Source organism: Struthio camelus, chromosome 1, assembly GCF_040807025.1.
Source record: "Struthio camelus isolate bStrCam1 chromosome 1, bStrCam1.hap1, whole genome shotgun sequence".
Classification (NCBI taxonomy): domain Eukaryota; kingdom Metazoa; phylum Chordata; class Aves; order Struthioniformes; family Struthionidae; genus Struthio; species Struthio camelus.
The window spans coordinates 59,092,782-59,109,220 of record NC_090942.1 but is presented as its reverse complement, the minus strand read 5'-3'; the positions used below and the strand labels follow the sequence as shown (position 1 = coordinate 59,109,220).

At 47.3% G+C, this 16,439-nt stretch overlaps 1 protein-coding gene across 4 annotated transcripts in view; it reads right to left on the bottom strand.

Moving 5' to 3' along the window:
• The window catches only part of TMPRSS6 (transmembrane serine protease 6), a 24,590-nt gene extending 8,151 nt beyond the window's left edge, over window positions 1-16,439 (bottom strand). For 2 of the 4 annotated variants that reach the window (XM_068942792.1, XM_068942808.1), the window contains exons 1-12: window positions 15,637-15,698; window positions 13,871-14,027; window positions 13,550-13,692; window positions 13,288-13,355; window positions 11,849-12,033; window positions 8,799-8,840; window positions 7,642-7,846; window positions 7,139-7,275; window positions 6,501-6,613; window positions 5,927-6,036; window positions 4,276-4,421; window positions 3,227-3,325 (exon numbers count right to left, since the gene is read on the bottom strand). In XM_068942792.1, coding sequence (XP_068798893.1) covers window positions 3,227-3,325; window positions 4,276-4,421; window positions 5,927-6,036; window positions 6,501-6,613; window positions 7,139-7,275; window positions 7,642-7,846; window positions 8,799-8,840; window positions 11,849-12,033; window positions 13,288-13,355; window positions 13,550-13,692; window positions 13,871-14,027 — 1,405 coding nt within the window. In that variant the 5' untranslated portion in view covers window positions 15,637-15,698. The other 2 variants (XM_068942798.1, XM_068942817.1) reach the window with 2 other exon arrangements.

Here is a 16,439-nt window from a genome sequence, read left to right as displayed (position 1 = left end):
TTTAGGATTCGTTCTGGCAGCTTAATATGCTACTGTGAGTTGACTGGTCTGAAGAAATTGCCAGCATGAAGGCCCTCAGTCTGAAAGAGCTGCAAGGCAATGCCACCCAGCTCTACTGTGAACACAGCTAATTCCTTTTTCCTGCTTTCCTCAGGCTCACTTAGTTCAGAGTGCTGTTCCCGTCATCTGGCCTTATGCAGGCTACACTCAGATCTATCAGCTCTACAGTCTATTTAAGCAATAAAGTTTACAAAATACAAGACAGCAGCTAAGGAAGCCGCTCTGTAAACTCTGGCCACAGCATGTAGAATTTATGTGACCAGCTTCAAGGACATGTATACAATGCACAAGGCAGTTGCTTGTGGGAGGCCTGCAAGGTGGCACTGGGAGGAAGGGGGACTCCAGTACCAGATATACAGATACTAGCTTGGGTACCAGAAACCATGTAGCTGCATTAGCTGAAGAAGCACAACTGCTTTTGGTGTCAGGTAAATGATGTGAGGGCCCTAAGTGCACCAACAAGGTCTGCAGGCTCTTAATCCACCTCATAAAGGCTAGCTCTGATAAGGGGCAGCTATGTCATCTTGAAACGGACTGCCATGATAACAGCAGTGAGAAGGAGGAGCCTAGTCCCTTTTGCTCAGGAGTTACATATAATCTCAGGCCCTTGCTGTTGGTCCTTGCCTGAGATATGTTGTAGGCATGCCTACACTCTGCCCTGTACCTTGCTGATCCTGACTTGCCTTGCTGACTTGACTTCTTTGTTTGACCTTTGACCTGCCCCATCACTATGGACTTTCCTTGCAGTCATTGGACTCTTGGCTGATCCTGATCCCCGTCGCAGGACCTGCTCTGCTCGCCTTGCTCAGGTCCAGTGGGACTGCATCCTTGCTGGCAGGGTCATGGTCCCTCCTGCCTTGCTGTCATCCTCAGCTCCTGGATCACCTTTCCTTACAGAGCAGTTACTCCTGATGCTCTCTGATAGGTGAGTGAGTCCTGAACCTTACTGGATTCCTTAGCATCATTCCTTGGAGTTTTGGTAGTTGCTAAAGGAGAGGAACATAGGGTGCTTACCTGTCATAGAGTCTGATTTCTGATTGTAATTTTTTGTGACAGGAACTCTCTCCTTGCTTTGTGTTTGCAGGTAGCTACGTGCAACACCAAACATAATGGGCTGGTAGCTCCCTATCCTCACCTTACTACAATGACTGTTACTTCAGTAATTAAGTGTGAGGCTTCCAGATGACTAAGGGCACACAAAGGTCTGAGGCAATGTCAGTGCAGATTTTAAAGACAGGGACTGTTCCATACTGACATGAAATGAATAAGCAGGGATGCAACAGCAGCAAGAATGTAAGAAGGGAAGCAAATGATGATGTTTCTGTTTTCTTTTTCAGATACAGAAGGGTATTTGGAAAGACTGAGGAACAAATTCCTTTTTATTCAGCCTGAGTTTCTTAGCCTGTGGACCTAAACGTCACAAGACATCCCTGAGTCCAGGAAGCTAGCAGGATTCAAAAAAGGTTTAGATATTTATATGGATGCATATATATATATCCACATCTGCATGAAGGAAGCAAGCAAACCCCGATGTCAGAGAGCAGGATGATGTGACAGAATGCACCTTTAGCACGTTTGCAGAGGAAACAAAACAGGGAGGAGTGGCTGATAAACCTGATGCTTGAGCTGCTATTCAAAGGGACCTTGACTGGCTGCATAAATGAGACAACAGGTATCTCATGAAGTTCAATAAAGGGAAATTCGAAGTCCTGCAGCTGGGGAGGAATAACTTCAAGTACCAGTACATGCTGGGTGCTGACTGGCTGGAAAGCAGCTATGCAGAAAAGGGCCCGGGGGTCCTGGTGGACAATAAATTGAACATGAGCTAGCAATGCACCGTCGTGACAAAGCAAGCCAGCAATATCCTGGCCTTCGTGAGGAAGAACATCATGTTGACATGCCATCATGTCGAAGGAGGTGATTCTTCCCCTCTGGTCAGCTGGGATTGTTTAGCCTGGAGAAGAAAAGGCTCAAGGGGCTCTTATCAATGAATATAAATGCCTAATGGGAGGGAGGAAAGGAAGCTGCGCCAGACTGTTCTCACTGATATCAAGTGACAGGATGAGAAGCAAGAGCACAAAAGTTGAAATACAGGAAATTCAATTTAAATGTAAGAAAAATCTTTTTTTTTACGGTGAGGATGGTCAAACATTTGAATAGATTGCCCAGAGAGGTTGTGGAGTCTCCATTATTTGAGATATTCAAAACATAACTGGACATGGCCCTGAGCAACCCGCTCCAGGTGACCCTGCTTTGAGTAGGGGAGTGGCTGAGACAAGCCCCAGAGGTGCCTTCCAACCTCAGTGGCTCTATGATTCTGTGAAAACTCTCATGCTTCCAGCACTGAATTAAAAGGGAAACTTCTTTTAGAAAGCTTACTCCTTCCTTTAATGTTAGTCTTTTCTGTATCTTCCTCTGAATCTTTTGGATTTGGTTTCAGGTTCAAGGATCTTTCTGTCTGTGAACCAAACAGCTACAGGGGACAACTAATGAAAAATTAGCAGTGGAAGCAATGTGATGAGCACCCAGGAGTGGGAGAGTGGCTGAAATGTGTGTCAGGTCTGAGTCTAAATAGCTATTTCAGTGAGAATGGGGCTTTCTCAGAGTCCTGGGATACCAGGGACAGTGTCTGTGTCAGCACTAACTGACGCTGGCCTGAGGAACTGATGGCAGGTTCAGGACCCAGACACTCCCAACCTGGGGGGCAATATATGAATCAGGACCTGTACAGTTCAAGTGTCTCACACATGGCCTGGCAGGGGTGGGCTGAGAGCAGGGTAGCAGGTGGATTTGGGTGGTGTTGGGCAAGATGGGAAGGCTGGGGACTGTGACAGCAGTGGGGACTGTAGGCCAGGGCTGAGCTTCAGTGTCAGGCCTGGAGAAGAAAAGCAGGCCATGGAGGGGACAGCCTGGGAAGGGTTTTTTTTTCAGGCTATATGGAGCTTTTGGTGCAGAAGAATATTTTCAGCATTTCTGCTCTGGCAGGAGTAGGCTGAAGCTGCCTGGCATTTATGAGGCATTTATGACTGCAGAGGTTTCAGCTCCCAGGAGGAGTTCAGGCTATGCTCAGGCTACTTGGATCTTCCCCAGCTCTCCCCACCTTTGGGAGAGCAAGAAGCTGTGTCCTGCTGAGATCAGGAACTGGCATGGAGGAGAAATCACTCACCGCAGTTTCTCTCATCCAGCCCATTGGGGCAATCTTTGATCCCGTCACAGGAGGGAACACACAAGCCGTTCACAGAACACAGGAACTCCCCAGGACAGGCTGTAAAACCACAAGCGAATGATTAGTCCCCAGTGACTGGAAACCTCCTTGTAGCAAAGCACTGTGACTTGAAAGTGGAGTGCGGAGCTATGCACCTTCCTAACCACACATGTGCTGTAGCAGCATGTGCACAGTGCTTGCTAAGCTCCCCAGATTCTGCTACATCATCCGCTCTGCACAAGGGCAAATGGAGCTGGGCTGTGCCGTGGGGCAAGAGCAGTTTCCCTGTTTCCCGGAATATCAATGGGCAAGAACCTAGACAGTCACCTCCCCCCCCCCCCCAGCATGGTATGCCTCTGCTTTAGCCCTGAGTGCAGGGGCAAAACGGGAATAGATTCTTTGTGAATGTTACTAAAACCGTTAGGACCTTGAAGGGGTTGTCAGACGTGTCACCAGGTGCATGCATTCAGGAACTGGTGTGCATTACAGGCACCACTTAAGAGGAAGACTGAGGAACCTTGGAAAGAAAGACAATGGATGTGCCTTTGCATATGTGTGTATACATATTTGTGGCTTTATTTTCCACCAGCACAAATTCCAAGGTGAGCAGGAAATAGTTCTCTCTAAGAGCTTTTATAATCAAAACAAAAGCCGCTTCAGGTCAGAGATGTCTCACTGAATTCCCAAGGCCAGTAATGCAGATGCAGGGATGAGCCTGTAAGTGGTTCTTTGATTCTGGCCTTGGAGCCTGGATGCTCTGAGAACACGAGGCAGGGCCACATGTGCAGAAGCAGTTTCACATGTAAATTCCCTTTTTTGTGGGAGGTGGGAGATCAGTAGTGTGCGCTTCCCTGTGCTTGTGACCATGTGCATGAAGGGCAGTTGGTACCTAGGACTCACAAGATGTGTCTTGTGTTTCTCCTAACAAAAGCCAGGAGTGCAAGGGGTTGCTGGTAACCAGCCGGGACCTCCCCACCACACTGAGGGGCAGAGAGGTGGCCTGCACTTACGGTCAGATTGGTTGTATAGGCTGTAGGCAGCCTGTACGCCAGGGCCGGTTAAGGAGATCTGTGAGGTGAAGGTGATAGTGATGTCAGCAGAGGACGTGACAGGAATCCGCTCAGCATAGGCTTGCAGCGTCCGCAGGCCACACAACCTGATGAGCAAGCACAGGTGTGACGTCCCAAGCAGTGAGGGAGAGGAAAGGCTGCAGAGTGGGGGTTCTGTGGGGCTGGGGGAGCTGTGACTGGCTTGTGGGGAGGGGACCACAAAGGTGGGGGGGCAAGTGGGCAAGGCAAAATGCCTTCAGTATGGCATGAGATTATGAAGGAGCAATGGGAAAAGGCTGTGGCCTTTCAAGCCCTGTCAGCATATGGGAGAGATCTTGCTCTGGATCTTGCTCTGCCTGGCCACATCTTAGCAACTGAGCAAAGCCAACCTGAAGAGAGAGTAATTCTGGTGAAACAAGGGGTCTTCTCTAGATGCAAGGCAGAATAACTAAGCTGGGGACTGGCCCAAAATGACTGGCAAAGCTGTGTGAGGAAGCCCCAGAGACAGAAAGAAACAGGAGTGGAAAAAAAAAAACAACAACAACAAACCAAACCACACATGAATGCTGTGATAGGAACTGCTTGCAAAGAGAAGGGAAACAATGAAACAACTGGAATGGCTGTGATATTTGCCAGTAAGTAGCAGGCGACAGTAGAATAAAATCAGTCACCATATTCAGGCCTAAAGAACAGGACAAAACCAGTCTGTACATACCATGACCCAACTCTTCTATCAGGCCACATGTGAGTCAGAGCGACCCTTTATCTTTGGACTTTTCCCCCTTTCTGGGCAAGTGCTGAGTTCAGGCCACGCAAATCAATTCAGTTCTTATATTTATCTCCCTAAGTCATGGTCTAGAAACTGTGGTGTGACAGTTTAAGAGAAGGGCAAGGAGAGAAAACGTCAAAATCCTAAGCCAGAGGAACAGCGTTCAGTAGCTTCTGGATTAGATCCGTGAGGGCAAAAGCAGTTACTGCTACAGGAGCAGTGGAGATAAGGTTAATGAGAAGGGTTTTGCAGAGAAGGGAGAAATTTTGCATGGATCTATCCAGCTTGGAGCTTACTTTGAGGAGATGAGAGTGCAGTACCTGTCACTTCTTTGCATATGGGCAGTGGTGTGCAGCAGCCCCAGCAATGTGCAGGGACTGGAGTCAGGAAGTCCCACAGGAGAAGTAGTTCTAGTCAAAGCAGGAGGATATGGAGCTTGGTGAAACATCTGTACAGAGGTGGATGTGAGGCAACGGCACATGCAGCTAATATTACAGAGGTGGTGACAGGCAGATTTGCAAACACAGGAGATGTAGGAGGATGCCAAGGTTACACACACAGGAGAAAACTAGGAAGCCTAATGCAAAAAGCAAGTCTGAGAAGGCAGGCTGGTAACTCAAAGCAAATCTGTAAGAAATGTGCTCACTGGGGAACCTGTGAACCAGGGAGGCTGAAAAAGAAGTAGACAAGCAAGAGGCACCAGCACAAACAGTGGCCACTCAGTGGGTGATGGGATCTCCTTCCTCAGAGCTGAAAACTGGCATGAGCAGGAGATCTGCAGAGGTTTAATCTCAGCTCTGAAGATGGAAAATGAGAGACAGAAGCCAGGACCCCAGCACACACCTCCTATTTTGAATTATCCACTGGCCTTGGGTGCAGGGCAGGTAATACTTCTGTCTGCTGAGTGCATAGGCATCAAACCACAGGGTGACCCCATAGTCAAGAGATGGGACCTGCAAGAGAGGGGACCCAGAACAGAGGGGAGGTGGCTCCTGTGACTGCTGCAGCCCACCCAAGGCAAAAGAAAGGAGCAGGATGTATGTGAAGAGGGAGCTGCCAATTCACACATTGCAGGCAAGAAGGAATCACCATCCAAACTAGCGCCATGCTATAGCCCAGGGCAGCTCTGTTGCTGCTCGCAGAGCATGTAATCAGGTTCTATCTTGAAGAACTCCACTGGAGGTGAGATTGCAGATTCCTCCTCAGCTATGGCATCTCTGCTCTGGCGTGCAGTCCTAAACTCCTTCCCCTTCAGTAACATTCACTGTGGGAAGCCTAGGCCGGCTGCCACCCCCTAGTTTACTCTTCATGGCCTTCTCACTAAGAGCACTGGCTGGGTGCTGTGGCTCCCTTTATGTGGGGAATACCACATGGGTTTCAGGAGGGAATGGATGCTCCTGTGGGAGCTGGCTCTTACCGTCAAGTGCCATGTGCACTGCGTGTTGGGTGAGTAGTAACTGGGGTAGTGTGGTGTGCCGATCTTCCCCTGCAGTTCCAGGCCTTCCCGTAGGGTTATATTCACTTTGCAGGCTGTAAACACAGACAGTCAAAGCCCCACTGCCTGTCAGCTCAACCTCAGCCTAGGAATACCATGTCCTCATCCCCCTGTAGAAGGGGGAAAAGGGGCTCTCTACAAAGGGCCTTTTCTACCTGGCAAGACTTTTAGCTGCCTCCTCCTCCTGACCAGCGAAGGGTGATGACAGAGTACTTTGCTGCTTTAGATTCTCCCACTGAATTCACTTTTACCTGCTAGTGGAGCCAGATGTGCTGTCCAGGCCACACCTGGTCTGTCCATGCACAAGAACGTGGGATTGTTCCTGAGGTATTATGATCACTCATCACCAGAGCTTGGTCTGTAAAGCCTTAAGCTAGACACTAATGAGTCTGAGCCAGAGAGCACGCTCTAACCTCCTTTTTACTGACCACCTCTACCCTTGCAGTCTTGAGTGAATTCTGCCCCTAATGAAGATGGAGCATCTCTAGGAGCAGTGATATTGTAGAAGATAACCTGTCTCCTTCCTCTGTCTATGGCCCTCACCCTCCGGCCTTCATTACCTTTGAGGGGCACAGCCTGCGCAGAGAGGATGAAGGGGTCATCGTAGCTGTACATGGCTTTCTTCCACACAATGGACATCACAGAGCCTGATGAAAGGACTTCCATAATGGGCTCCTGCCGACTGCAGCCATAGATCCTGAGGAGAGAGAGCAAAGGAGTGAGAAAAGAGATGGGAGTGAGTAAAGCTAGCAGCAAGCAAAAAGAGAAAGAAGCACAAGAGAGAGGCAAGGGGAGGACTATATTATTCAAAGAACATGCCTGTTGTGAGACACTAACTGAATCAATTCAAGGATTAGCAGAGAGATAACTTGTGCTGCTGTAAACTATCAAACTGCATGGCTGGCTCTGTGATACCCCACATCAGTGACTTTAGCTCATCAGTGCAGGTTGTGCGTCAAAGAGAATTTCCTCTGATGTATTTTAACACCTTCCCCTGCTGTGGTGTGTTGGACCATCCTGCCTGGCTTCCCCACTGTGCTCGCTCTGCTCAGGAGCTACCTACGAGGTGATGAGGTGGTTCTCCAGAGGCCCCGCTGCATCATACATAGCCAGGCGATCCCTGCACTCCGGGAGAGTCCACTCCAGGCGTAGCTTGATCATGTAGCCCTTGAGGACATGGAGATGCCAAAGACAACTGGAGGCCAGGTAGTCAGGGCCCTCCAGTCTTAAGACGTCATCTTCCTGGATATAGCTGTATCTATAGCAACCTGAATCCAGGGGGAAGAAAACCAAACAAATAAGAGTTAAACTTCAGGGTGAAGTAAACTGAAAGGAGGGGAGTTTAGTGGCGGTGGCAAGGGATATTAAGTTACGGGATTGTTATGTAGGATATCAATGTGAATCCGATTTTAGGGTTAAGCTGAGTCATCCAGGTGAACTCCATTTACTTTCACATTTGTTCTTAGTGACCCAGTCTTCTCTTACTGTGAGAACTGTCCCCTCTCCCTTGGTTAAGCCCATACTCCCTCAGTCTTTTTATATCAGCATAACACAGTTATCTTCCACTTGCTTCGTTTTCCTTTTCCTTAGCCTCTTTCTCATCTCAGCCCCCATATCCTTCCCTGCTTTACATTCACCTTATCTGTTTTCCAGGTTTCAGCAGGTTTCCAGCCCAGGATTGTTGAGTAAAAATCAGTTTAAATGTGAGTTTCCAATAGTATATCTAATGCAAGCTGCCAGCCACAGCACTTTAAACATTGGCTGAAACTATCTGAAGCACATTTGAACATCAAAAAGACATAGACTCCTAAATGACTTACACTGCATCCAGGGCAGAGTCATGAAGGGAAACCCCCACCCGGCTCAACAGGTTTGCTTGGGACCTGGAATTAGTACTGTTGTGTTTGACAAGGCTAATCAGGACAGGCACAAGACCTTACTGAGGTGATTGTACAGCCCCTGGGAGCTGGCATCTCTCACAGTGGTGTTTTACAGAGTGCAGAGGTGTCAGACTGCAGCACTCCAGCATCCAGCTGCTTCATATAGCGTAGATATGGCCACAGGTGCTTTTGCCAGGATGCAGAACTGATGCTTCCTTGCTACTGTTCTCATTCTCCTTCCCAGGACTTATGACTCCAGCAAGCCAACAAACTTTCTGGCCCCTGTAGAGCTCTCGCCCACAAAATAACAAACTCAAAACAAAATGAAAAGATAGCCTACCCAGGGTGGATTTCAGGACTATTATGTCTTTCACACTGGATTCTGTTAGAAAGGGAATATATAAAGAAAGATAAACAAAAAGAGAAAACGTGGCAGTATCTGAATGTTAGCATGGCAGATGATGACTCCCTTCCTAAATAAATTGCCCCCTTACAAATCTGACATGGGACACTCTTCGAGTGCTTCTCTATCTGCTCTCAGGGGCCTGTTTTAGTAATGTCTTCTCCATCTTATGTCACTGGGAAATCATTCTGGCCTCTCTCCCAAGTCGAACAGCCTTGATCCACAGTTTCTAACCTGCCACAGGCTTTTCTCCTTTTTCCCTTGTTCATTTCCTGGTGCCTTTTCTGGTGCTTCTTCCTCGTCCCACAAGGGCTGAGCACTAGCTCAGGTAGCCATACCCTTCCCTATAAGCCACACCAAAGAGACATAACTTCACTTCCCAGAGAGATCATTGGCTGCCCTGAGAGATCACTGCCTCTCCCCACTATCCTTTACCTGGAGATGAGCACACATCCTTTCTGGTCAATGAGGAAGGTCTGAAATATAAAGCAGGTCCTTCCCCATGACTTTTCTTGGCTTTGCATCACACTCTGTAAAAGGGTCACCCATAGCAAGAAACTTCTGAAATGCAAGAGAAGCACTGGGAAACTAGGGACAAGCCTGCGAGTTTGGCGCAGCAAGTGGATATGCCAATAAGTAGGTTGAATGCTAACTAGAGCCAGCAGTGGGGAATAAAGAATGGGAATGTACTCCTTGGGTGCACATAGCCCTCATTGAAAACAATGGGAAATGCTGAGGGAGCAGAAGAAGGTCTCTTGTGATGATGACTGGTTGATGAAACACTGAATAGCCTTTTAGAGCCCATCTTTAGGGGATGGAGATGAAGAGAAAGCCCTCAGCAAGGACTGCAAACCTATACAAAACAGAGCTCCTGGGTGAACAATCTTTTTAGGAGAGCTGGGTCCTGCTTCATCCCCCCAGCTGAAGTGGAAGCAGCCAGAGATCAGCTGCTACTGGGAATAATTGCCAAAACAAAAGCCACCAAGAGGTCAGTTTGATGTGAGAGTTGCTGTTGGGGCCTTGCCTAGGTCAGGGGGTTGGGCTTCTGTAGCTCTTTGAGCTTGCAATTCTGTGGTGAGAGCTGAGTAGTTTTGTCATGATAAAAAGAGATGGTGTGGAAAGGGTGAGCCTGCAGGCATAAGGCAGGCTCCTAAAGAATCTCCTGTGCTGTAAGGAAGGGCATAGGAGTGTGCTGAGCTGGTGTTAATACTTGTATCTGAAGGTAATAAAACTGAGTCCTAACAAGAAAGGAGAATGAAGTCCTGAAGCTTTTCAGGGGAAAGGGAAAGAGAGTTTTCTGGTCTAAGTGTAGCTGTTAGTAAAACTAAAGCATTGGAGAGGTCCAAAAATGTTCCAGTATCAGTCAGTGATGTTTGCAGCTCTGTGTATTTAGGCATGCTGCTGAGAAACTTAATATTCAGAGCTAAGCACGTCAGCAAATCAGTCTGTCAAACAATGCTAATGACTTGCTATTACATTGCCACTTTTCACTCCTGTTTTACACAGCAGATGAAGCCAGAGGTTAAATCACTTGCTTGAGGTCACCATAGCCCAGCAGTTTAAGGGGTTTTTGGCTTTAGCCACAGCTGCTAGACTGTGCTTCTGACTGGAGATGGAAACAGAAAGGACTAGGGAAAGCAGAAGGAGCTGGAGAAACTACAAGTAGGTGTTAATTCTGAAATAGAAAGACTTGTGGTCTGCTCATGTAAATCTGCCTGAAATGAAGAAAACAGTGAAACAGATGCAAAAGGAATAAGATGGAACTGGGAACAGGTAGAAGAATGGCACCATAAACTCTTTGTTTCTTTCTGGATTACATTATGAACTGAGTAAATAAAGGGAAAATGCAACATGGGCTGACTTGGAAATATTTAGCATATTGTCTTACAACATCTTTCTTAAGGTAGTTAATTTAAATTGGCTGAGCATAAGGCCTGTTGAGCTGGAAATAAATCACAAGTAGAAGAAAGTGACTAATGGTGACTGCAGGAGGAGAGGGCTTCATGGGATGCTGACGCAGATCCAAAATAAGATTTAATGCAAGGATGTGGATGAGGGAATGAAAACCATTTTAAGGAAATCAAATTTTCTTTGGAGGCACCAAAATCCCACCATCAAATTAAAACAGTTGAGATGCGGAAGGAAAAGTTAAAGAAAATATGGTGGGATATATTAAAAGAAGATTAATCTTAGAAAAATGCAAGATAATAAGCTTGAGGAATGAAATTTGGAAATGAGGACCCTAAGGGCAGAGTACAAATACAATATATTTTAAGACCTGTGTGACTTGGCGCTCTGTACGGAGGGAGTTAAATCTCATTGTAAGAACTAAATCCAAATGCCATTGAACTTCGATGCATTGAGTATAGACATATCCCTTAGTCCTTGATCTAATACCTATTTTATGGTACTTCTGCAAGGGTGTCTTTTTAAACTGTCTGTGTTCTTCAATTTGGGTAGCAATGAATAATCCTGAAGATGATATGTCAAGAACTGAAGTGGCAACAATACTTTGTCTTTCAGAATAAGACTAGTGATGACTTAAGTATCTTGCCTTTGTCACAATTAAGTAGACTGCAATAATCTCCCAGAGGAAAGCAGGAAAACTAATGGCTTGCTATTTTTTTTAACTGAGACAATCAAAGTTATGACCAGGGTAAGGAGTGACTACATAGAAACCAAACCTGAAGGGGGAGAGAGAAAAGAAGAAATTGTTACCTAGCTGGTCATGGTTGGTGACATCTCCAAGAATCTTTAATCCTTTGAGACAGGGATGCTGTTTGTTAAATTTCTGTGCTCCTCCATGAGGAAGAAATGTACAGTTCTCTCTCTTGTTCCTCCCATCTTTCCTACTCCCTTCAGTATGCAGGTTTTTCCTTCCCCTTCACAGATGACTTCTGGCCTCTTTTCATAAAACCCCTTCAGCACTTTATAAGCCTCAGCCCATTTATGACTGCTCAGGCCACAGCTGAGCAGATGGTACTTACCTAGCAGAACCAGGGAGTCGGGGTTGACCTTGTACTCCGCCTGGTAGGACTGGCTGCCTGAGCTGTTAAAACAGGTGATGAGCTCTTGGTGGAGCGTTGCATTTACCCTCTCAGCAGTCATCTCCTTTTGCTGATTCTCAGGGATTTGGAGGGCAAACCAGAAGAAGAAGGTCAGAGCCCCCTCCCTAACAGAGAAGTAGCATGTTAAATATCCTTTTTTTTTTTTTTTTTTTTTTTTTACTACAAGTGAATTTAACATCCCTAAAAATCACTGGAGCGACAAACCCCAGAAATAACCTCCCATTCTCTGCTTATCCACGGATCAGACATAGCTGTGTGGACTTTCCAACAGCTGTGACCCAGAAGAACCACTGTGAATAGGGCAGAAGAGCTGTTGTGTCCATAGTGCTAGTTAATGCTCCGTCCTTTGGGGGAGGAAGCCATTTTGTGCCATCTGGCTTTAGTGATGACTATAGATGTTCAAGTTAGTGTGATAATTAACTCAGGACTGGTCTAATGAATATGCCTCAGGTGGAAATGACCTGTGGTTACTACGGACCAAGGGTTGAAATGAAACTCTCAAGACTTCTCACCTCCCAGTGGTGACAAGTGGATGATTTACAGCTCAATACCTTACCACAAGCCATTAATGCTGGGCAGGGTCAAGTTGCAGGAGATCGTGACTGTGAAAGCTCTGTTCAACCAGCTGGCAGGGGAAATTTGCTGGGGGAGGGGGAAGAGATGTTGAAGCAAACCTTTTTTCCAGTGAAATGCTAGAGAAAAATTTCAAGTGAAACTTTTCTTTCCCCAGTTGAAAATGGTGTTAAGCCAAAATTGGAATATTCCATAGCTGAAGGACAAATTCAGGGGTGTAGTTTTCCGTGGAAAGATCAGAACCAACTGGAAAGGTCAGTCTGAAAGTTTTTTTGTGCTTTCTTGAACTACTGTGATGACCTGCAAAGCTGAAGTCCCACATCTGTCCCATTCCACTGTTACCCTATTCCCAGGTGGACCATGCTTCCTGGCTGAAATACCTTTCCCACAGTGCATTCTTGCCTCTCCCTCTGGTGCTTAGTATCAGCCATAAAACTGACTTTCTTGAATTAGAGAAAGTAATTTCCAAGTACTTAGTTTCTACTGAGAAAGCCAAACGCATATTTTCATTTCTTCCCAGTCATTTTTTTTCCCTCTCTCTTGAACTTTTGGCTCTGGGAAAAATTTCTCAGTTTTAGCTTTTCATCTTGACCATGAATGAATATGAACAACATCCACAGGACTGTCATGCGGGAACCATTCTGGATCTGGACTGTCCAGTCTGGCCTAGAGCTCATAGTGGGGACTGTAGCAGTTTGCCGTGGCCAGATTTCAGCAGAACAAGAGTATAACTGACTGGGAGTTTTCACATGTGAACAACCAAAAATACTGTGGGTGCTACTCACCCAAAGGCATAGACTGTGCTCGAGTTGTAATATCGCCCCAGTGCTGTGGCATGAATCAGTTCCTTCAGCTGTAACGAGAATGTCATCTGATAACTATCAACTGATGTTACAGTGAAAAAGGACCTATAGCCAACCCTCTGTTTCAGCCTTCTTGCTGTACAGACCCACCAAGTATGTCACTTGGATGAGCATACCTGATCCCTTCCTCCTTCTACTCACTGAACTGCCTCAGGGCCAGCTCTGGTCATGAAATTGCTCTCACCATCTTTTGGAGCTTAGCCGACTCTGTCCAGAAGGCTCTGGACTCTGACCGCCCGAGATCTGGGGAGTACTGGCGATTGAGGACCTGGAGGCTGCCAGAGTAAAACTGCAGAATGGCCGGCTCTGGGTGCTGCGGTCTGTAGTCTGCCAACAGAAGACACTGCTCGATTACCTTGCTGATATGAAGAAGAGAGGGGTTTACCTAGATGTGTGTCAGTAAAGATCATCCAGGATCACTAAAGCTCTTTGGGCTGAGTGCTGGGCATTATCTTAACTAAACTCCATCCCTCCTGTGCAGGGACAAAATGCATTGAACTGTTACCTAGAAAATACCAGGTTGCTGTGGCAGTTCCAGCCAGCAGTAGAAGGGCTATGCAGAGGGGCACGTAGCGGAGGCAGTCACGTGAGTTAGTCTCGGATTCATCCTTTGAGAGGGAGTTGGCATCTTCCTCCTGTTCCTCAGCCTCCATCAGGGGCATCTAGTGACACAGCACACCAGGTCAGGCTAGATTTTCTTACATCCCTCATTGAAAGTGCTCTGCCAGCTCTGTTCTCCTCTCCCAAGACCTATAGCCTCATGAGATCTGTGTGCTAAGCACCAAAGATTTTGCTCAGTGCCACTGTGAGTAAAACTAATCCAGTGAAAGACAAGCTTCTAAGACCCTGTCCTGCCTGTCTAAGCCTCCTGGGCAAACCTTCAGCTTCCCAAGACATCTTGCAGGTTTCCTTTGACTCTCCCCAAATTCAAATGATTACAATAATGAATTTATCCAGAGACAAGAGTGTTGTCCTCCCAGGCTGGAAATGGTTTTAAAAGTGATATTTTTATTGACCTAGAGATAAACATGAAAGAAAATTCTTGACCTCAAATGCACATACAGGTTGCACACAACAGCCCCAGCCTGGGAGCCTGCAGTTGCACTCTGCCTTCTGTGCCCTTTTGCTCTCTGTCCTTAAAAGTAAACAAACCCTGCCATTCCCACCAGACCATGTGTCCCAGGATTAAGCCCACTCTGGCACCGTCTCACTAGCTGTTGTAGTGAGTGAAGAGCACCTAAACAACACTGGGCCCTCCACCCCCCTCTGTTTGTGCCATGGGACACCTTCTGGCTTCCTTTGCCCTTCTTGCCCAGGCTACTTGTTTTGCTTCCTCCTGGCTGCTCCCATCCTGTTAGCCCCAGGCTCTGAAGGTAAGAAACACCATTTCCTAAGAAAGTCATGTTCATCTCAGTTACCTTACCCAGCTATTTTCTCTCTCCCTTCCTCCGTGTTCATCTATTTCCTTCTAATTTCTCACCTGCCACCAATGGCTTTGTGTGTTTCCATGGCTGAAGGGGAAATGGATGTGAATACCTCTGTGTGGGAGGGCACAGAGGTCTGCGGGAATGCCTGTGTGCTGTGTGTATGTCTGTGAGTTGTGTGCATGCCCGGTGGTGTGCGTGCGAGTCTGCTGATATGAATGCACGAGAGAGGCTTGCTGCAGATGTGGGAAGCGATAGAAAAGAGTCCCACATCCATTTTAGCCTGCCTGAGTGCCTTAGAGTGCTCATAGGACAGGCCAACTGGGCTTCTCAATCTCCTTGTTTTTCCCCAGTTACTGAGCATGACCCCCAAACCCTCCAGGTTGCCTTGCAACACAAAAACATGCTCACGGAATATAAATGTCAAGCAACTCTAGGAAAAGAAAAAAGGGGGAAAAAAAAAGAAAAGAAAAAAAAACTTAGCTAACAGTGGCACCAAGACAAATGGTGGCACATCTGCTTGCACTACTGAGCATTTCCAGAGAGACACATGGTACAAACAGGCCTAGCACGGACTGCTCACCCCCACCCCTTTCTCCTCATGGGTGACCTTTCTGTGGGTCCCCTGCAGAGATCTTCTCCCCAGTGGATCAGGCAGAGCAGCCCAGGAAAGCCAGAGTCTTTCTCCGCTATCATATGATCCCTTCAGAAACAAAAGGCATAAGCAAAGACCCACAAACCAAGGGTTGGGGGCAGGAGGGCAGGAAACAACAACAATAGAAGAACCTCTCTTTGTTAGAAGATTTAATTGTAGGCTCTGGGGTTTCCCCCAGAGCTGCAGACCTACCTCTGAAATCTGCTGCTGCCTATGAGGCCAGGCCCACCCCCCTATGCAAGCTGGCTCACACACACGTGGGGAAAGAGAGGGAGGATATCTTTTTACCTAAGCTCAAGGTCTCCTCAGAGATCAATAATCTGATGCCATGTCCCTTCAGCTCAACCTTTGTCCTGCACCGTCCTGCACGAAGGGTCAGCACACCCTGTACGACTTTTTTTTTTTCCCGATGGAGGCTTCGGAGGCTTGCAGGGGTGAAGATCTGCAGGCTCTGCAGGGAGGATCCTAGAAAAAGTCAGGTTAGGAGCATCTCCAGCTGCGCAGAGAAGGCCAACCCAGGAGGTGGTGCAGATAGGTTATATTGTCCTCCTCAGGGAACAGGGAGTTGCTGAGCAACTGTTGTATTTCTTAGTTACCCTCCTTGGTCCCATGGGAGGGAGAGGCAAAATGTAGGGTGTGGACAGGCAGTCTCCCAGCATGGGGATAGAGCAGACTCTGGCTGACAGATGGATTGCTTGAAGAAGGAAAGATGGGTCTCTGGGTCAGTAGTTCTAGTCACTGCAGCTGCAGGATGGATGAAGACAAAGTGTGGCATCTCTCAGTCCTGACCTTCAAGACTCCCTCTGTTCTCCTTATGCTCCTCATCACCCAATCTCCTGGCTCACTCTGGGCTCCCCATACTTGCTCTCACTGCCCCTCACTCCTCCCTGCAACATTTGTTTTTTTCTAGCCCCCAGGTGCTCTCCACACACCTTGCCTGCACCACCTTCTGCTTACAGACCTGTACATGCCCATTGCTTTTTCACAAAAAGCAA